At 45.5% G+C, this 21,474-nt stretch overlaps 6 protein-coding genes across 6 annotated transcripts; 3 read left to right on the forward strand and 3 right to left on the reverse strand.

The window, feature by feature from the left end:
• Positions 1-32: 32 nt before the first annotated feature.
• On the reverse strand, positions 33-3,255 carry RhiXN_01937 (pirin domain-containing protein; the record flags this gene model as incomplete). Its single annotated transcript, XM_043321756.1, has 13 exons — positions 33-100; positions 155-245; positions 307-434; positions 489-515; positions 564-718; positions 775-901; positions 956-1,069; positions 1,123-1,135; positions 1,188-1,216; positions 2,844-2,880; positions 2,930-3,071; positions 3,125-3,186; positions 3,238-3,255. 13 exons carry the CDS (start codon positions 3,253-3,255, stop codon positions 33-35), a joined length of 1,011 nt encoding a protein of 336 aa, XP_043187579.1.
• Positions 3,256-4,584: 1,329 nt separating this feature from the next.
• RhiXN_01938 (uncharacterized protein) lies at positions 4,585-4,922 on the forward strand (the record flags this gene model as incomplete). The annotated part of the gene is made up of 2 exons (XM_043321757.1): positions 4,585-4,708; positions 4,768-4,922. 2 exons carry the CDS (start codon positions 4,585-4,587, stop codon positions 4,920-4,922), a joined length of 279 nt encoding a protein of 92 aa, XP_043187580.1.
• Positions 4,923-8,596: 3,674 nt separating this feature from the next.
• RhiXN_01939 (GMC oxidoreductase) lies at positions 8,597-11,195 on the forward strand (the record flags this gene model as incomplete). The annotated part of the gene is made up of 16 exons (XM_043321758.1): positions 8,597-8,654; positions 8,711-8,744; positions 8,802-8,884; positions 8,937-9,084; positions 9,136-9,158; positions 9,216-9,460; positions 9,527-9,556; positions 9,608-9,839; positions 9,888-9,923; positions 9,977-10,042; positions 10,104-10,117; positions 10,174-10,277; positions 10,329-10,532; positions 10,586-10,697; positions 10,751-11,041; positions 11,091-11,195. The coding sequence occupies 16 exons, from the start codon at positions 8,597-8,599 to the stop codon at positions 11,193-11,195; spliced, it is 1,785 nt and encodes a 594-aa protein (XP_043187581.1).
• Positions 11,196-12,488: 1,293 nt separating this feature from the next.
• On the forward strand, positions 12,489-14,955 carry RhiXN_01940 (tRNA dimethylallyltransferase; the record flags this gene model as incomplete). Its single annotated transcript, XM_043321759.1, has 6 exons — positions 12,489-12,782; positions 12,833-13,135; positions 13,183-13,351; positions 13,405-13,491; positions 14,486-14,591; positions 14,646-14,955. 6 exons carry the CDS (start codon positions 12,489-12,491, stop codon positions 14,953-14,955), a joined length of 1,269 nt encoding a protein of 422 aa, XP_043187582.1.
• A 51-nt stretch (positions 14,956-15,006) lies between these two features.
• RhiXN_01941 (Smg-4/UPF3 family protein) lies at positions 15,007-16,069 on the reverse strand (the record flags this gene model as incomplete). Its single annotated transcript, XM_043321760.1, has 5 exons — positions 15,007-15,356; positions 15,409-15,489; positions 15,542-15,637; positions 15,689-15,798; positions 15,852-16,069. 5 exons carry the CDS (start codon positions 16,067-16,069, stop codon positions 15,007-15,009), a joined length of 855 nt encoding a protein of 284 aa, XP_043187583.1.
• A 98-nt stretch (positions 16,070-16,167) lies between these two features.
• Positions 16,168-21,427, reverse strand: RhiXN_01942 (U3 small nucleolar RNA-associated protein 21; the record flags this gene model as incomplete). Its single annotated transcript, XM_043321761.1, has 21 exons — positions 16,168-16,376; positions 16,439-16,533; positions 16,589-16,699; positions 16,750-17,319; positions 17,369-17,493; positions 17,548-17,638; positions 17,721-17,817; positions 17,880-18,167; positions 18,224-18,431; positions 18,489-18,640; positions 18,692-18,795; positions 18,850-19,037; positions 19,093-19,284; positions 19,339-19,530; positions 19,595-19,854; positions 19,914-20,100; positions 20,148-20,326; positions 20,378-20,586; positions 20,642-20,771; positions 20,826-21,047; positions 21,103-21,427. The coding sequence occupies 21 exons, from the start codon at positions 21,425-21,427 to the stop codon at positions 16,168-16,170; spliced, it is 4,134 nt and encodes a 1,377-aa protein (XP_043187584.1).
• Between the last annotated feature and the right edge of the window lie 47 nt (positions 21,428-21,474).

Genomic DNA, 21,474 nt, shown 5'->3' on the forward strand with positions numbered 1-21,474 from the left:
GGACAATGATACCAGCATTACAGAGTGAAACACTACTGCCGCCCTCCAATGGATGATTTCCATCGCCTGGCATTTTCAAATCCGTTGATCTCCATTCGATCTATGAATAATCAACTAAACCATAAATTAATTACAGAGAGACGAGGTGACTCACAGTCCAATATAGCCTTCTGAAGCTCTTCTTTTGTATTCATCACGAACGGACCAAATCTGGCAATAGGTTGGTTCAGGGGTTTGGCAGCGAACTGGGCAAATACGATATTGAGTCAAGGGTTAGATGTTAGACAATCAATACGATAGACCCACCAATACAATTTCTGTCCCATCCTCTTCTGCACTAAGATGAACGTAACTCTCATTGGGATTAGATGACAAAACGACTGCAGTACGTGGTGAAAATGTCTCTGATCGGATGGATAATGTCCCTGCAAGAACTGATGGCAATCAGTACCGTTTATTATAGATGAACAAGATTCCGCAGAGTCTACCATATATAAATGCTGTCCATCCCGAAGCTTCAACACAAATTAGATTCTGACTGTCTGTTTAACTTTGTTACATACGTAATTCTTGATCGAATGAGAAATGGTCCTTGCGAAACTTCAAATGGAGATACCAGCATCCCCCAACAGATGGAGGGGTGACAGATATGCCACAACTTGTCCCACTGATGATTCGAATTTCGATGTTACCATGCTCACGGACAATCGTAGGGATACTAGATGTCTGATGAAAGTTATTCGTACTTAAAGCCTAAACCAGCATGCGACTTACGCGTCCGACTTTATATCTCTATAAGTAGGCGCGGTCATTTTGTGTTGGCTTGGAAGGTTAACCCACAGTTGCAATCCGATAGGTACATCAGTACCCTCTTGGTAGATCGGCATCTCCGCATGCTTCACTTGTGTCGACTAAAGTCAATCACAGAGTGGTAACTTTGATAATAAAAAAGTACCTCCACGACCCGCGATCATCCACTGCACATCTCCAGTGCATAGAGTTCCTAGATTACCCATTGAATCCTCGTGCTGGATTGAACCCTGTAACATATAGGTGATCGTTGCCTGTCCTCTTGGCAGTACCATTTAGCTTGGGGCCAAGAGAACGTTAATAATATCATACCTATGTGGATGATCTAGGAAATAGAATTTCAGAATGAATGCAAGGGCCATCATAGGGATACTTACCTGGAAAAGCTGCTCTGTCGTGATCTGCTCTAATTAACTAAGTCTCGTCAATTAAATCACAAGGTAAATCATAGCCTACAGAAAATGATCTAACATCAAAAACGGATCTAAGTTCTCAAGTTCAGGTCCTCCTATAGTTCGCCATACTGTTGCTCCCGATCCTAAGTTATAGATTAATCGGACGACAGTTGGTAAAAACGGCGTATGACACCACCTTCTGGAGTCTCCAATGCGTTTATGGTTTTGATCGCGCGGCGCGAGGTATTATCGGAGTCTCTTTCGGCCGGTACCAGAATCAGGTCGTCCTCTGCCATTCTGTAGATATCGGTTGCTGGCGTCCAGAAGAGAAATCTAACATGGGGGTTCCCACGCCGTAGATAGGGTGGGCGCTAAAAATTCCGAAAGTGCAGTTCGGTATGTAGTGTACCCCAGTAAATTCAAAGACAGGGTATATTATGTATTGCAAGACCAAGGCACGCAATACATATAATTATGCCTTTTACGGGAGTGGGGATATTCATCAGCAAGGCCAAAAGGAATGACACAATGCCACACTTACTAAATCCAAGTATTATATATCCTCATTCAAGCCATTTGGAAGCTGCCTCTCTACTAACGACATGCAACAGCGAATCACCCATATCAAGTACTTCCCATCCGTCACTAGTGCGCCTTCGACTTAACTTCCTAGGAATCGGAAGGTTGGGATACTTATTAAGGAGCTAGATAGTACGTGAAAGGTCAGGATGAATGTATAACTAGAAGAGATTCAAAGTACCTCTTTTTGGGCGCTTCGAATCACGGATTCAATAGCACCTCTACCCTCGGTTCCCTCCTTTACCTGAGCAATCATGTACCAAGACCACATATCGTCCGGTTCTCCAACGCTCTCTCCAGCGTCGTGTACACCGCGCCGCCTTCGTCCTTTGGGTTGAGAGTAGGCCAATGCCATGTCATTTAGATTTCGCGACGGGAGAGAGCTGGGTTTGCATATTCGGGGGGCCGAGCCCAGAAGTGGCGACTGTGACAGATGTTCGTGAAGAGCGATAAGATGCTCAGGTATGTTGTTTGGAAGTATACACTCGGTTTGTGTGGAGTTTATTGTAGCGGTTGTCTCGTTCGGGTAAGTTTGCTCGTCCATGAACCAAGGAACTCGGGCGCCTTCATCGCTGGATCCAAATTTCCGTAAATGAGCTGCAGTTATTCGAGGCACGTTGAAACGAGGAAGCCACAATGGAGTCGTCGACAAAGAGCGAATTAGCATTTGGCCTCAATTGTGTGCTCTGGTGTCAGGTTGTGGTTGGGGTTACCGTTTGGGAAATAACGAATTGACCGTTTACGGTTAATATGTCTATCAATGATTGTATTGACCCGCTGTGGTCAATATCAGAACTAAATTTTATTAATGATAGAATCTCTAGTATCACGCTTCCTCAACAACGATCACCACGGGTGAGCCCTATAGGGCATTCAATAAATTTCGAGAGTAAGCCGGACGACGATTACGTGGGAGTCATGCGTACCGAATTTGCATACAAGTAGAGCTTCACTAGTACTATTGCTATCGATAGACATCCACTGCAGTTTACAGTCCCATAAGGAATTTATACACAAGACTAGGTGATATGGCTCCTATGAATGAGTCTACCTTTTTACCATTTTTGAAAGCAATCACTGTCGGGAGCGATGTAACCTAAAGAGAAAAAAAGGTTCAAAAATGCCACTTGCTCCGTACGACGTACTCTAACCTGATATTTAGCAGCTAGTTCATGATGCTTATCAACATCCACTGTCATTAAGTCAAATTCTTTCCCATCCGTCGTGCCCTTATCTTTGGTGTAATTTTCCAGAGCGGGTGATAGCATTCGGCATGGCTGACACCAACTACGAGCGTCATGCTGGGTGAGATTGTCCGTTTCCGCCCACTAAAAACTTACTCAGCATAGAAGTCAACAATAACAGGTTTATTTCCTCCCTTCAGAACGACATCATCAAATATCTAATTATATAGTTCAGTCAAGCTGCGACCGATGGTTTGTGGCTTGTGTACCTTAGGTGTTGCATCCATGTATTGTTCTCTATACACTCGACAGGAGACAAATGTCCTATTTGTGTATGCGTTGGCAGGTGCTCGAGTGACTGAGAGCAGCTTTGATCTAACGTTTGCCATTTTTAGCATACTTCAATTATTTCAGGTAACTTGGCGACAAGGTAGCTATAGTCAAAGTTAGAAGAAAGGCGCCTTTGTAATTGACACAGCCACTTGATTAAACCAAGACACACATACAAGCTTAATAACCGGGGTGAAATGTCCTGTACCAGTCTCATACCCGTCAGCACTCTTTGACGATCAGAAGTGTTTCGACAAGTCATTAGTTTTGTGGAGATCTGAATACTTATTGGAAAATTTCCACACATTTCGACGGCTTGCCACGTTTTTGCTTGGAAAAGCGTGTATTCCCTTCAGCTCGTCTATCAGCATCAACGTATCATGCCACAGAGGGATGATATATATGCATATACACCAATCGACTATCCGACCGAGAGATTGCCTAGGTGTGTTAAACTTTCTTCTTTTACTACAGTATGAAGGCTCTGTCTCACTTACTCGTAAACTATTAGGGCGCAATTTTCAGTAACACTAGAATTAGTACCGCCAAACCCGAGAGATGTTACAATCAACCTAAAACTAGCAGTTTATCACGATGGATGCAGTTTTGTCATCAATGGACCCATGGGCACAAGATACTTGAGAAAAGACGCGAAGCTGATCGAGAGCGAGGTGTACCGTTACGATCACTCTCGAGATTTAAATCCTATATCAGAAAAAGAAGTCGAAGCGAAATACAGGTATCAAGGTCCCGGATACGAGAATAGAAGTTTACAGCAACAAATATTAAATCGAAAGGCAGATGATCTGGTTGGAGACAGACCCTCCGTTTAATAATCGAGAGTTCCGAGCTTACGAGGTAGCTTTAAATTCGGACGACGGTTGTAACCGACGTGGTAGCGATAAGGGGGTAGACTACCATCGGCTGCGATCAGGAAGGTCTACATACATCTGAGGACCAACTACCGACGAGCTTTTTGGCAAGGAACACACCAGAAAGGTTGTTTCAGCACCCGCAACGCATGCTGATTTCGAGTGGATCCCCTCTTACTTGACGCCAGTTGCTCATAATAAATTACGTGAGCTAATGACAAAAGTTTTGAGCCAAGACTACGAAAAAGGATACATATATGCAATCAAAGTTGAAGGTACGCACTATAGTGTGTTCATCGTCAGACTAATACTAGCCTATAATTCTACAGATGCCTATGCGCCCACAAATACCGCATTAAAATTGGACGTACCATTGATTTGAACAGGTGACTGAGAGAATGGAAGCGATGCAATATGGTCAATATTGTAGGCTGGTGGCCCGGGACAGTTGTGGGTGGTAGTGGACTTACGGTTCCATCACCTGGGCGCCCAGTGTTGGAGCCCGGGCCAAAGGAACACGGTTACCGAAGGCTAGAGAGTATGTGAATATGACTTGGGATCTTATTGTTCTCATTGACTTACTGCTGTATTTAATAGGGCTGATTCAAGTGGAACTAGCCGACATCGCGAACAATTCATTGCATCTACGACCAGAATTTTCGGGGAAGCGTCACAAAGGATACAAGCTCCGTGCCTTTCAGGCAGGGTTTTCCGACGAATATAGGCCAGAGCGTAGGTCATACTGGGGATAATACTTTTATAAACCAATTAAACATATATAGAACTGGGCGATATCGCTGAAGATGTACTTCGTCCCATTAAGCGATCTACTAATAGCTGGAGGCCTTGTCAATTTTGTAAGTCGTGGCAAATACCATTTATTCATTCGATTGGTTTATATTGCTTTAAATTTACTTTCAGGTGGAAAGAATCACAGAGAGATATTTGCTCTCGATCGAGTCTCCGGTGGGGATTTTACTGGTCGTGAGTGGGAGAGTGTTGTAAAACCTATCATAAACAGGTGGGGAGGGTTTGTAGATACAAGTTATCACAACTACGACTAGAGGCTTGAGTAACTATTTATATTTCAATTAACTTCCAATGAATTATCTGTACTCATAAGTCGTATATCTAATCTCCCAGATACATAAGGTTATAATATTAAGGGCTGCATGCATCAAGCCGAAGACAACTTTAATAGTGCATCCAACACCTCTGCCTCTTTGTTGTACAGTATATCAAATTTGTTGCCTAGTCGCGAGTATATATGCATGTCTAGCTATAGTACATCTGCCAAGATAATTGAATGTGAATTATTCTATGAGTCCTCTTTTATACATGCATATAGAGCGGCGATCGGTACTATAATTCAAGTTGATAAGCTCCATCAGCAAGCGCTCTGGAGTTCCCGTAGTTCCTCAAGCCTTCTGAAGCTCTAGAGAGTTTCCTAATCTCACATCAAAACACATCATCTGAGAGCTTGATTGATGCACCAAAATCTCTATCTTTCAGCAGTTAACTTTATTTCATGACCAGTTCTCGATTCAAAAACCATTGGGAATATCGAAATGTTTATAAAAGAGTGGCCGATTTAGGAAGAGGCGTCGCCACGCAAAATTCACAATCCCTCCCTAGCACCTCTAGATCTCATCACTTATTTATGACCTTCAAATTTGACTGGCAATGTTTTTCACTAACATTTTTTAGGTGCTTTGGCAAGCATTACTTCAACTTGGGATTCGACCTGGGTTCACAAGTAAACTGAACCCGCAGATGGATGAAATCAAGAGCAAGCTTCTCACATTCGTCTCCAATCGACCCTGGTCATAGTTAAGTGAACAAGCCCGGGGAAAGAGCACGTGGGTATCTTTTTTTTATATACACGTCCATATAAAGCAATACGGAAGCTACATGCGAACTAGGCAAACCGCTCACAAAACAAGAACCGAACCGTAAGAAGCTACAGAGAGAAAGAAAGCAACGAAACAGGAGAACAGAAACACGCAGAGTCGGTAGCACGGTCAGAGAAATGAAACTGTGGAAGGGCAACGTACAGGTGGTTTAATGCCTCGCTCGGGTAGAGGCCGTAAGGGCGGGGTGGGATGGCAGCCGTAAGGGCGTACATACTACATAGATTGAGCGGTTGTCGGTGGGCCTCCTCGTCTTCTTCCTATGCCCGTCTTGGCAAGCACGTGGGTATCTTCCTCTTCTACATTCTTAATCATGTACTTATGTCATTCTCTTATCAGAACTTAAAGTCGACTACCATCATCTTCTCTTGAAGTGGTATTTTGGATCGCATTTTTGCACCGAAATATACAAATGTGTGCTACCAACGCTCTACGCAGGGGTATTATTGTCTGCGCACACCCTGACAAAATTCATGCCAAAGATAGACTTAAGCTCATAGCTGATCATCATAATGTTTCTGTGAGTGCTATTTTGCGTTTGCAAGTGTCTCACACCTATCTTGTGAAAGATTGTTTCACAGCACGATCGACAAAGTCTAATAGCGGATTTCCAGCGACTAGCTGCTGAAAGATCATACCATGCCATCCTTTTCTTTCCAGGATCTATAGGTGCAGCTGGAGGGTACTGGGATAAGGAACTTTTCACCCCTTTTGATAAATCACTGCGGCTTGTAGCCGGCTCTGGATCTGGGTATGATCACGTCGACGTGGAGTATTTGACAAAAATTGGGGCGTACTACGCGAATGCACCTATATCCGTCTGCGAGTAAGCCCATAGATAGAGGTAACAAGTTAACCATAGTACTCAATATACCCAATCTAAAGGCCCACTGCAATGACAACAGTGTCATTAATTTTGCAAACAATCCGGGCAACTACACAAGCTGAAATGACACTCCGCAAAGGTCAATGGACTAAAGGGTTGGAACCAACTGATGATATACGAGATCTGACGATTGGTTGGTAGTTCATAAAGTGGTCTACGTCTCGTATTGAAGAACAACATATGGTAGGTATAATTGGATACGGAGCTATAGGCCGGGTGAGTACGAAAACTAGAGTGATTTCCTTTCTAATGCTCCCGGCCTCAAAGCTTGTACAAGCAAAGCTCCAGGCGCTAGGGGCCAAAAAGTTCCTATATCATAATAGGCACCGGATTGCTCCTTCAGGTAAAAGCGCTACAATAAAAACTAAGTAACTTCATGGATAACTAATCTAATAGAAAGACGAAAATAGCGCAAGATATAGTTCACTAAACTACTTGCTAGCCGAATCTGATTTAGTGACACTTCACTGCCCTCTAACGTCAGGTAAGCATCTTATGCAGAAGAGAGTAAATACAATCATTTTGATTATGTTGTCAGAAACCCGTCACTTACTCTCGGATAACCAATTTCCCTAATGAAACCCGGCACATATATTATTAACACTAGCCGTGGACCAGGTGCAATGGTTCAATATCACGAGAAGAGCTCATCTAACTCGCTTCTAATAATCAGTGATTGACGAAGAAGCACTTGTACGTGCAATGAAGAGTAATCGGGTTTCTCGAGTTGGGTTGGATGTATTTGAGAATGAACCCAAGGTTCATCCATACCTTATGACTTCAGAAAGGGCAACCCTTCTTCCGGTGAGCTGCAGACGATCTCAGAGTATCTCATCCACTGACGTTGTCCCTTCTTCATGAAGCATTGGGGAAGTAAGGTTAAACGAGTGTTACATGACGTAGAACACGAGTGCTTGGGTGAGCTCCACTCGATGGGTTTACTACCTCAGAAAATGACCAAGAATCCACCACAGATAACCTTGACACCTGGCTGGAAACAGGGGTACCTAGGACGCCGGCCAATAAGCCAATCTCTGCAACCAATAAGGAATTGGACAAAAGTTGTACCACCGTATAAAAATCGAAACAATGCTAGAATAATTAGAGCCCTTTTAGCTGTTACCACCAACTTATCTCAACTTTAATACCACTGTTCAGGTTTGTATGGCGGTATCAGCAACGATAGTGAGGTCATTTCTTTGCAAGTGGTCTTAAGCTTGTACACTCTGAAATTCAAAGGTGTACTCCTACACAATAAGGAACCAACATCCAAAAAAGTATACATCTTTACATATTTCAGCCCTCGAGTTTCCGAAGTTCCAAAGATGACCAAGTGGCAGTGACTATGGGCAATAAACATGGGACGGGTGGGCCATCACACTTCGTGTGTATATCGCCACATACCCTTGTTACGAAGTACAAGCTTAGCAGTTTGACATACACAATTAATATATCTCCTTATAAATGCGCGACAGTTGTAATTCCGGCTATCGGCCGTTTCAGCCTAAGTATAGAGCCAGGAGTCCAAATACCATTTGGTATTGTTTGGGCTCGCTTACTGAATCGACAGCCTCGATGTATACATAAAACTCGAGCAGGGATCGACCCCCACCGGACGTCACCTACCACCATGTTATATACGAATCCTGCTGATTTCGTCTCTCGAAGCTACGATTATGTCGTCATTGGTAGATATTTACCACTATGCACTGGGAATCAATGAACTTAATGTTATATTTGTTAGGCGGTGGTGTAGTAGGACTAGTGATAGCTGCCAGGTGAATCGGTATCGAAAACTCTATTAATATTCTAAGCTCATTATAGTCTTATATTAGACTCTCCGAAGACCCGAACGTTCACATTGCGGTACTGGAAGCTGGGGGGTATTCAACTGGAGATAGTCGAGTAACTATTCCAGGTAGGCCACAGCTAAAACACCTAGAATCTGCTCTAAACTATCAAATACAAAGCATTCTTTTGGAAGACCCATGGAGACCCCGAGTTTGATTGGTTACTCAAAACTACTCCCCAATCATCTGTGAATGGCCGAAGGATATCTCTGCCTAGAGGGAAAACTCTTGGGGGAACCTCGGTTATTAATACAATGACTTGGTTCAGGTTTGCGAATACGTCACTTATAATAAACACCACTGACGCACCGAGGTCTAGAGGTGTCCGGGAAGATTATGACGGTACGCGCATGAAGGAGAGGTTTTACCACCATACTTACGGTAATTAATTCATTGCAGCACTCGTTGAACTTGGCAATCCAGGATGGGGATGGGACGACTGGGTTCCTTACTTTTGTAAATCTGAGACAGCCCACCCTCCTCCTGATGGGGAATGGGGGCGCAATAATGCTGCGACTATCGAGCCAGGGCTCAGTGGTACTACAGGTCCGCTGCAGAGGTCTTTTGCTCAATGGCTAGGGGACACACACATACCTTTTCTTCAAAGTTTTGAGAAGATTGGAGTAAAGCCGAATCCTGAAGCAGTACGTGTAATATCTGAGAAATTTTGGACTCATTTTTTGTTTTCTTAACGGCTAAGTGGTGTTTAGAACACTGGGCATAACATTGGAACGTTTACTGTAGGTGCACTTGAGAGAGATAGTCTGGTGTAGTGCTGAAAGTCTAAATAGGTGACTACAAGCGTAGACCCAAAAACTTCCCAGAGGAGTTGTAGCACAACAGCGTATTTCGAACCAAATGCAGGTCGTCGTAACCTGCATGTCTTAACTGGTGCAGCTGTAAACCGAGTGCTCATGCGCCCGTCCGGTACACATGGGAAATATTGCGCAACTGGGGTTGAATTTATCCACTCGAGGCAATCATATCAAGTTGTCGTTGTGAAAGAGGCTATTATCTGTGCTGGTGAGGCCTTTCTGATAGCCCTATTCTTTGCTCAACCAATAATGATAGGTGCATATTTAAGCCCAGCAATACTCGAGCGCTCCGGTAAGCCTTGGCTTTATTATCTGAATATTTGGTAGTTTATGAAAGTGTACCAGGCATTGGTTGCTCTAAGAGACTTCGAGGTCTAGGAATCCCAAACTTCGTTGATCTTCCAGGAGTTGGTACGTAATTCATTATTATACTAAACATAACCTATATTAGCCCAAACTGAAACTATTATAGGCGAAAATCTTCAGGTTGGGTATTTGATTGACACCTCTCCCCGTACTGAAGTGACTTTACTCCAAACCAGGATCACCTACTAGTGCCAACCAGTTTCGAGCTCAAAGACAAGAATACAATTACTGGCGATCTGCTTCGCGACCCCGAATTCATTACACAAGAACTTGAACGATAGTGTGTTCCTATTCTCATTGCTTACCGAACTAAGCTCACTGGGTAATCCAGCCGATGTGAAGGGGGTGGAATGTTAGCTTCAATTCATTCGGCATTTTCGATGATACCTCTCGAAAATTTCGCTGAGGACCGTTTAGTAAACAAACTAGACAGCATGCTGAAGCGCCTTGAAGATGATGCCAAAAATTCTGGTCAACAAAAGCTACTTAAAATACAACGCAAGTGGCTGAAGGATTCTAAGCGCGGCCAGCTAGAGTAAGTAGGTTTCCTCCGTTGGCTAGTAGCCCACCATTGACTTCATGGGTCAGGATAATGCATGTACCGGAGTTTTGTACTTTCGAGGCTAGTCGGCCTGCGGAAAGTGGTCGATATGTATCTTTCCTTAACGTTTTAATGCAACCCACATCCCGAGGCAACGTTGTGAGTCAATGACTACCGCATATCTAAAAGTAATATAACGCCGGTTATTCAAGCACATATCTTCATCGGACCCTCTGCGAGCTCCTGTTATTGACCCCCGTTATTACCATGATCGGTTTGACCTTGATATGATGGTGGCTGGGCTCAAGTATACTCAGAAGCTTGTAGAGACCGAGCCTTTGGCGTCATTGATACAGAAACCCATTGACCCCCGACCTGACCAGATGGGCGATGAAGACCTAAAAGAATATGCCAAGAATTTGCTTGAAAGTGCACATCACCCTATTGGATCTAACTCTATGCTTCCACGAGAAGATGGCGGGGTAGTTGATTCCAAGCTCAAGGTGCGAGCTTATTTGTGGCATAGTTGTATGCGCTGACCTGTTGACCTAGGTGTATGGGGTAGATAACCTGAGGTTAGTTCGCCATTCTCACTTTGCAAACCAAGTTGACGGAAAAGAGCTACAGAGTGGCAGATGGAAGTATATTCCCGCTTAGCATGTCGTGCCATCCTCAAGCCACGCTGTACGCACTAGGGGAAAAGGTTTGTACTTGGAGTGCCATATCATTTGGAACTCATTGACCTAAGTTCTTGCTCATAAGGTTTCGGATATGATCAAGAACAACTCCTACAGTATACCTAGACTGTAGTTTATCCGGTGGTTGGATTAAAAACTATACAGTCACTTGTAGAATCCGATATGCTTCGGACATACTCTGGTCAGTCGATTTGATAAGGACTCGCTCTATCGATCAAGGTTCGGTTAAGGAGGTACTGGGTTGTGACGGATGAGGATGATCTAAAGAGCAATTCTAGGCACGCAACCGGCTAATCTGTGGGTTCCCGGGTTCTTTTGGTGTAGTTGTCCTATGCACATTTTTGAATCTGCAAGTGTCCCAAAATCTCTTCGATGCACGAAGGTTAATAATCGTGCCGTGCTTTGAGGCTAATATAGGCCGTGTGTTCCCTGACATCGTCCAAATCACGCTTGAAGGAAGTATACGACATTGAAGGTTCGATACCCGTTCAGTATATTAGGGTTAGACCAAGCTTTTTGAGTGATTGATGATGAGTGCCGATAATACAGTAACATATTATATGTTAGATATCACCTATGTTATTTGGATTAATTCCATTGGATCACGTGAAACTTGTTTTTTGGGTTCATATTCAACAAGCCGCATACAAACAAGGCCGCATAAAATACACTACGAGTTCTCAGAAGTGATTGATTAAATAGAAACTAGAACAGTGATGGGCGGTAAGGATAACTCTAAAGTTGACATATCTTGTGATTTGTTTCATTTTAGGGATGATCTGATGGCTTCATCAAGTGGTCAGGTGATAATGTACGCTGAGTTTCAGACAAATAACCAGAATCTCAATATCATGTGTAGTAATTTCTTTGTATTCATATTTAAGGAGCTATATGCGAACGAGGAAGGCCCCTTAAAACCCAAGCCAAATTACGCTAAGAGGTATGAGAGAGAGAAAAGAAGAAAGCGAGCGAGCTACGCGTAAGAGAGGTAGGAAAACTCTGGGAAGTGCCATAGGGGGTGGGACTGGGGACGGCCGTAAGGGCGTGTAGAACAAGGGTCGCAGACAGAAGGACCTCCAAGTCACGTGTGGTGATCATGATCTACTTATGGTCTTGACTTCAATGCACAGTTCCATTTGATTAGTTCCGCGCGGCTCTGTGGTACAATGATAGGAACTGTCGCATGCTTAAAATACCTCTGAAATCTAAGTATTTTTATTCGAATCTCTTGTTTCAACGGGGCTTTGCAAAAATGACTCAAAATTCACCTCTTGTCGCCGTGGTCGGTAGCACTGGGACCGGAAAATCGCGCCTGTCAATCGAACTTGCTATCGCTCTGCGCGCTGGAATTGGAAGCGTCCTCGGATCCTGGAAAAACTCCAAAATTATTAATGCAGACGCTATGCAAGTGTATAAAGGTCTCGATCTTGTTACGAATAAAGTCACCGAGTCGGAGATGAATGGAATTGAACACACATTGTTTGATTTTCGGGATCTGGACCATGAATATGTTATTACGGAATGGGTCACGGACGCAACAGCAGAGGTAAGCGTTGGTATCCACGTCCAAATTGTATTCCACCTAACCAACCCAAGATCAGCACGGCCCATGCAAACAATCAGTTACCTATTGTGGTTGGAGGGACTACTTACTGGGTGCAGCACTTGCTGTTCGCTAACGGATTAACATCCCTCAAAGATTCAATACATGATCCTGTGCACGAATCGTCGATTTCGACCTCTTTAATCGATCTTCCGTCTTCATTACAACAGCTCTTTAATAACCTCCCTCCGCGAGGAGATGGCGTTGACGAGACTATGGCTTTCGATCTGCACAATCTGCTTTCTCATCTTGATCCTGTCACGGCAACCCGATGGCATTGGAAAGACACTAGAAAAGTTTTGAGGAGTTTGAATATTATTCGGGAATCAAAAGACTGTTCAAGATGCCTATGAAGCACAACTCGATCCTATTTCAAGGCAAGTACCATGCTACGTTCTGCATGCATTACCAACGTATATTTAGATACCCGGCAATCGTATTTTGGCTGTACATGGATCCCAATCATTTGAATCCTATACTTGACGCTCGCATCGACAAAATGGTAGAGCTCGGTCGGTGCTATTACATCTGGCAAGGACATATTTACTCACTAGATTATGGCCAGGTCTCAAAAATGAAATTGAAGCGATGCGAAAGGTTATATCCAGCGCTGAAAACAGAGGCCAAATGACTGGGTTAAACCAAGCCATTGGTTGGTTTTTGTTATCGTCATTATTTAGATGCTAAAATGGGAGCCTTTACTAGGTTACAAGGAGTTCGAGGCTTATCTGAATGATACAAGCCGGCCTCAGGCAGAATTCAACCGAGGGGTTGTCAAATGAAAACGGCTACGAGACAGTACGCAGCCCGTCAGGTTAAGTGGCTCAAGTCGCGTTTGCTCCCTGCAATCGCAGCTTCTAGTAATGTTCACATTGTACTGCTGAATATAAGGGGTAAGTGTTTTTTTTTTCGCTGAATAAGGCGAAAGGACTGAATTCTATGTCCAAAAAGATGTTGAATGTTGGGAAACCGACATACTAAAGCCATCTCTCGAACATTTGAAGAGTATGCAATCCGCTCTATCTCATTTATCCAAACTAACCCATCTTGTTAGATTTCCTAAATGGATGCCCTCCACCAGAGCCAGAGCCGGGCGACCTCTTACGAGACTTCATAGAAGAGATGCGACTATCCGCTCAGTAAGCACTTGTTTCCAAGCTGCATATCGAATATACAGTGACAAAAATACCAGCCAAAGTGACAGACGGAAAATCAGGTGCGATGTATGCACTACTGATTCCCGTAAGCCTGTCATGTTAGACGAAAAGACGGAATGGGACATACACAGGAAAAGTAGAACTCACCGTAGGAAGGAGAGCAAGGACTCTCGGAAGGAGGCACAACTAAAAAGACAGGAGGAGATCCGCTTACAAAGAGCTCTTTTAAGGGATGCTGTAGATTCAATTGAGGAAAAGACTGAGTGATACAACGCTAGAAGATTGAAACTTTTGGGAGCTGACGATTCGATCGTCCCATTCTCGTGGTTGAACTGGGTAGTCCGATAGCTATCGTGACGTTGGATGTCCACGGGTCGCATGTCCATAGCTTTGAATCTATGCGATATCTTCATGTTTCGCATGTAGTGTGTTCAGGCGCAAGAGAAAACATGGAAATACACTACTGTCCTTGAGTTGCTGATGGTGCAGGCTCTCCGCCTCCGCCTCCACCTACCACCCACCACCTCGACCCCGCCCACGACCCCTTCCTCCACGACCCCTCCCGGAGCCTCCGCCCCCGCCTCTCCCACGCTGCGTAGATGCAACAGGTGGTAGAGCCTGGCCGGGATCATCGATTCTGGCATATCAGACAACGTTGTGGGAGCCAGTCCACCGCTTCCCCCTCTTTACCAGAGGTGCCGCCTCCACCCCGCCCGCGACCCCTGCCCCCTCTTGATTTCTTCGGGGTCTCGGGCGATTTGATCGCCCCGGGTATAGCGATAACGCCCGCGGGAAGAGACGCAGCAGAAGTAGGAGCAACAGCACTTGGGGTCGGGGCTGAGGCGGGTGCAGGCGTAGACTCGCTGCAGGTGCACCAGAAGCAGAAGGTTCACGCTGCTTGCCTCCTTTCCGCCCTGGAGGAGCACCACCACCCAACGCAGCCAATACGCGTGCATTAATTCCCGCCCCTGCAGGAGGTCGAGCACGTGAAGATTCTCCCCGCGATGGCGCTATTGATTGTGCGGCTGCGGGCTTGGGTGACTTGGGACCGGGGCCTGTTCCGGGAGCTTTCTCTTCTGTTTATTTTTACCCCTTTTCCCGCCTCCTTCTTTTTCTTTTTCTTTCTTTCTCCTTGCTCTTTTCCACATCTCTCGTATCGGATGGGCTAAATCTTGCTGGTTCTTCAGGGGAACTTTGCGACTAAATGTCTCTGCATCCTCGAGATCTTGTACCCGATGTCGGGGCTGAGTGGGTTGATCACGGTAATGCGAATGATACCCTTTTATGGTGTTGGCCTCTTTAGCTGCTTTGAGCGCGTCAAGAAGAGGTGTCGAGGTTGGCTCTGCGATCGCCGTGGTACCTGAATAGCCGTGTGACACTGATTGATTGGATTGTGAATCACATCAACGCACCTTGTGTCACGAGTTCATTTACATCGGGAGTTGGTTCAGCGGGTTTATTCAGTGCTTCAAGGAAGGAGATGAAGTCTTCATCTATACATAGATAATTATGAGATTGGGTTCAGTGACCGAGATCCAAACATACCTGTTTCAATCGTCCCAATCTTGGCGTCGGCCTTGCGCTTTTCGTGTGGCACTTTTTGATAAGGTGCATACTCTACCACAGCCGCCGATTCATTGCCTAGAGAGCTATGTTCTATTGTGCGTGTGTTAACGTTTGGTATGAACTCACCCTGCTTGTCGCGAAACACGTGCCCATTATAGTCTCGGCTGAATGCGACCACGGCCTCAGGTGTTACGAACTCTACATAGGCCCGAGATGGTGTGTTTTCTCGATTGAGTCTATTCAAAATTCTCGACGTGTGATCAACGGATACGCGTAGCAACATACGCACTTGGTCCTAAGTTTACCCGGAACATACAACTTCCAGCTCGAACTCTCGTCGGTTACCCATTGGGCGACACTTTGCCAGAATATGTTCTCAGGAAGATTGGGCGGCAATCGACGAATCACAACTTTGAGCTTGGGTGCATTGCTACTAGCAGACTGTTTGGTTCGCGAAGGTTTGGATTTGGCTTTCCCGGGCGGTTCTGCTTTAGTTGCTGAGGACATGGTGGTGGTTAGGTGCACGGGGCCATGATCAGCATGTATGACATAATGGGCGTAACTCGTAACTTCCAAATTAAAGTATACAATATTACGAACTGACTCTAGATCGCGTATTCGTTAATTGCCCCAGCCTCCTCCAGAGCATTTACAAAATACACTTTCCGCCCAACCGCTACCGCCAACCAAGGAGGTGATGGAACTCTAGTTTGCAGCTCTTCCGCTTGGGCGTTGGACGAGGTGGGTAGCTCAGTGAGCCAATCAACGTCTCGGACGCGGTGAGGTCGTCCAAAAAGTTGGTAGGTTCGAGGGGCTATATGTTAAAATAAATAAATGTTGTGCAAAAGAACTGTGAATTGTAGATACGCCACTCACCACCAGGGAAAGATATGTGATATACTTTAATTGCAGCCCCAGGAACGGGCGAAGTAGTCGAAACTGCGAATAAGTTTTCATCCGTTGGGCACCACCTGGAATAGGATACATGATCAACTGCAGCGGCGCATGGTTTTATGTTTGACCAACCTGAAACGGTGCCCTCCAGAAAGGAATCCTTCGCCTGCGGCGACAGGTTTACCACCTTGTACTCTCCGTAAGTCCCATATCATCCACCGGGACCCATAAGTCGCGCCAATTCTGCCTACCAGTCAGATTCAATCTCGGAAGAGCTCACGAACGTCACTCACATGTTGGGGTCATCCGGTTTCCAATCCGCTCCTCCGCCCAGGGATGAATTCATTGGGACGCCCGAAGTGCGCACCCCGGTGATGCCCTCGGCAACGCGCCTTGGGTCCATGAGCTCGACAACCCGCTGACGAGACCAGCCATCTGGGATATCTTCGTCAGCCTCCGCCCCCGCCCAATCCACCAAAGACACGGTTCCTCTGGAATCTGCAACCAACAAAACACGAGCATTTGCATCGTGGGCTATCACATCCTGCAAAGGGTGCGAGAATGCAATTGGATACGCGCTCGGGGCTTGGTCTACGTCTTGTTTATTGTCTCCCAGATCCATACTTGAATCCGACTCTTCCTCAGTCTTGATACGTTTGGACAAATTCCAGATGAGAAGGTTACGGTCTTCGCCGACGCTAGCAACATGCATTCCTTCACGGGCTGATGAGAACGCAAGCGATGAGATCCGTGCACTGTGCCCTGTAGTGCCACCACCGAAAACTCGGATTTCTCCCGTGGGCGGACTCTGGGGTGTTTTTCGAAGAATTCGCATATTTCCGTCTGCACATGCTACCCCAAGCCTAGGAGATATTCATTTATGTTCTAAGGGGTCGGTTTATGCATACTCACTCGATGTTCCAGTTGTCAGACGAAGTAGGAGACACCGCTTCAGGTGACCAGTCCAAGGCAATCGCAGTTGCTCCAACGTGGAACGAGGCAATAGGGGTTAACGACAGAAATTTTTGCGAGCTGTCCTAATATACAACGAAGAAATCAGGATCGAAATCAACACCAAAATATCAACTTACGCGCAGCAGGACCTCAACACGCGACTCACCCGCGACAGCAAGCAGCCCCCTTCCTCGTTCATGTTGACATGATTTTATGACATGAACGTCACTGTGATGATCATATACATAATTGGACAGAAACGGTGGATCTTGCGGAGGGGATGCGAACATATTGCAAGCCGTCGACGTACCAGTAGTCGTGAAGTATAGACCACGTCCAGTTTCCACTCATGCAATAATACAAACATGACCAAACAATATCACGTCTCAAAACATGCATCGCGATGACTTTTATAACAAAATGAATTCAGGGCCAATTTATAAGATACCACGAATAAATCCCAATGTACCAAGTCCGGCATCTACAAGTTCTAATATCCGTTGACTCTCTTGTTTGTGAACACGATCTAGGGCCTCCATTGCTGATCGGAGCTCGTCATGTTCGGTGAGGATATCACTGTGTATTCGAAGGAAAACAGCGAGGTAGGTTTCGACGGCCTCAAAATCACGATGAGACTTGAGTCTCTGTGTGAGTGCATGCATAAAGAGTTCCATGTCATCTATCGCCGAAAGGGAACGAATTTCCAAGTCGAGCGCAGCTGGAGACATGGACTGAGCAAGTGCGAATAATGCAGAGTCTAATAAACCCCATATGGGTAAGCGATTACTTTTAGATTCTGGCTGAAAGACTCACAATCTCCTTCTCGTTCTTCTTTGGACATTTGCCTTTGAAATTCGGTTTGGATGCGCACAGTGCCAGATTGCTTGCGTCGGCTCTCTTCCTTGGATTTTTTAGTTTGCTCAACGCTGGTGTCGAATTTATGATCAACACCAGCAACAGTAGGAAGGAAGAAGGGAGCTTTCTCAGGAGCTCTTGGTGCCTCGGTCGGTTTGTTTCGTGCCTAGGAACACCACACTTTCAGGCTTGATGAACCAAAGGCCAAAGTAAATTACCTTACCTGGATTACTTCGAGATTGAGCAGTGTCTGCCATTTTGATCGGGGCAATACAGTAAGCGTCACGAGTTCCCCTTCGAGCTGTTCAGTCCTTCCGGGTGATCGTTTGGAGGTGTCAGCCAATGATAATTCTGCCAACTCTCCCAGGTCTAAATCTAACATCGTAGGTGTTAGAGCGGTACATTGGATGCATCCTTGTTTCATACCCTCGGATTCATCCTCTCCTTGCATAGTTGGCAATTCCAGCGTCGTAAATTCATCCTCAGTGACAGTTTGAAGTGATACATCACTATATTGTGCTTTGTTGGTCCTACCAGTTAAACTCAGTACATAAGCATATAAACAAGCTGGTTTATCTACTCACCACAAAAATACTCCAACGCTATCTACATGCGCACTGGCCAAAAAGTCCCCGGTTGGGGACCATGTAATACTTGTAGCGACGCTCGGAGTTTTAAACGCATCGATCAATCGACCAGTAGGAATGTCGAAAGTTCGAATCGTACTATCCAGCGATGTTACGCTGAGCCATCGCGAATCATATGAGAAGCTCTGAGAAGGAATATTATTGAGCGTAGGTATGGATTTCCCAATTCTCGAAACTTACGACGTCCAAAACCCGCGCCCCAAACCCTTTTAATTCACGAACAACCTTTCGCGTCTCGATATCTAATATGCGCACGATTAAATCATCGCATACAACCGCTAATAATCCACTATCTCGCTGAAGTTCAATGGAGACGGCCGTTGAAGGAAGCTCGACTTGGTCCAGCTTGACGGTCGTGTGGAAATCAAAGAACTAAAGGTAACTTGTTAGAGTGAGTCTAGCAAGATTTGAATCAAATCTACGTACGTGGATAGAACCAGTGAGAGTGCTCGCCACCAATACTTTATTCAATGTGTCGCTCGCGATGCCTGTCACCGTTTGACCTTTACCAATAGTGTATGTCCTACGTTTCAGTCCACTCTGCATATTATATGCCTGGACGACTCCTTGGGTGGTACCAATGAACCCGAAATTTCCACATGCAGAAACACAAACAGCCTGCTCGACCTCTATTAGAGACCCCCCAAACGCCGAACGAGTAATTGGGTAAGTCAGGGCTGACCTTGATTGCACCCAAAGAAACATCTACGCCTTTTCCTTTCGTACTCACACCCTTCGCCTTCTCGGCTCCTCCCATACTCCATTTACCGAGTTTCTTTTCGCGCACGCTCCAGGTTCGGGCAAATGTCTCGCCCGTGTGAGCTGTCAGGACGTCTTCCCAATCCTTGGATCGTGTAGAAGAATATGCAACAGCTGTGATCGCAGGTAGTTTGAGATGAGATACAGGGATTGCGAGTGATGTAGCTTTTTGCTCGAGTGAGCCTGAGTGAGATGTGTATTAACTATCGTATGATTCGCGTATAATAGGCCAAGAAAGTCACCTTGAGACAACTCAAAACTGCGTGAGTCTCTGACTACAGAGGTGTACCGAAGACTGCGATCTCTCGATGCAGTAAGAATTTGTTTGCCGTCTTCGCCATAGTATCGAATCAAATGAGGGGGTGCGTGATGACCTGCTCGGTATTTTAATAGCCGGGGAGGTTCATCTGGTGACTCAAACAACCATTGCTACTCGGACATTAGCAATGTGAGGGAAGAAAAGGATGGGATTATACCTTCAAGCTATTATCATCACCAGAGGTTACCATTACTGGCTGCCCCGGAATCCACTGTACTGCCGAAATACTGCTGTTATGTGCACCTTTGACAATGTGCATAAGCCGTCCCTGTGCGTTTAGGTCCCAAATTGCTATATGGCCTGTCGCAGAGGCGGTAGCGAGTGTGGGGTGGCCATCTGTATGAAAGGTAAGTATATCACGGGCGGCACTCATGATCAAGAACAAACCCGTTCGAAAAGCAATCGCGCGAACGCTGGCGCCTTCCATAAACACCCGCATGACTTTCTCATCCGAACGAATGTCATATAGTACGCATTCCCCGGATGCGAACCCGATACCTATCACATCAACGGCAGGGGACTGGCAGAGTGCAGTAATTGGTGAACCATTGGTCATTGTACTCAGACTGGTCGCGAGGAAAGTGTGAAGACAGGTGCTGTTTATTTCGGCATGGTAAGAGGTATCGGCTAGCTGAAACGAAGGAGACTTACGCAGTACGAATGTTCCAAAGTTGCATACTTCCATCTGAACTAGCAAAGAGTACCTTGTTTAGGTATGTGGCAGGGTGAAGCATATGGGCTGCAGTAAAGCCATTTGTGAAGGATAGCTTTCCTTGTAGCTCTAATACGACCAATAGTTTAGTTGTGTTAATAGGATAAGTTGGTGATAACGCACCAAATGTATTCTTATCCCATACAATTGCGTGTGCTCCGTCGGATGAAAGGCAGAGTAAATGGGATCCAAAAAGCAGCATGGAGGAAAGTGTTGTACCCAATGGATTGGTTGCTCTCCCAATTTCCTTCCCTCGTGTATACTTGATTGCGTAGGTCCCAGCCAGTGCCCACACAAAATTTTCATCAAGTGCGACGGCGGTAATGTTACTTGGAGCATCCGGACCTGAGGCACCAAGGCAATAAGCAAAAGAACAAGGCGAGTACAGCGTCGTACATACTAACGAGTATAAGACCCATTCTTCCACCTTCCCACAGAGCCCAAGCTTTCCCTAAGCATGTAAGTATGACCAATTTAGGGCCCTCAGAGTCTCCCTTGTATGAACGAGCTTGCATTGCGAACGGTACATGGTTTGTTATGATCCCCAGCGCCCGGAATGGAGCGAATAGCGTCGGCCTTCGTACCGGCGTTGCATTATTCTTTTGTGTTTTTCTCGACTTTTTGCGGGGAGGCTCGATAACCGCTTCCGTCGCTGCTGCCATGGTAGATTGGTTCAGAACTGGGAACCCGCAGGTGCATGTGGCTGTGCTAAATTTGAGGATCATGTGTGATTGGCTGATTGTCATAAAGTTTCATTGCTCATCGACCACTG

The sequence above is a fragment of the Rhizoctonia solani genome, chromosome 16 (assembly GCF_016906535.1).
Source record: "Rhizoctonia solani chromosome 16, complete sequence".
In the NCBI taxonomy this organism is placed as follows: domain Eukaryota; kingdom Fungi; phylum Basidiomycota; class Agaricomycetes; order Cantharellales; family Ceratobasidiaceae; genus Rhizoctonia; species Rhizoctonia solani.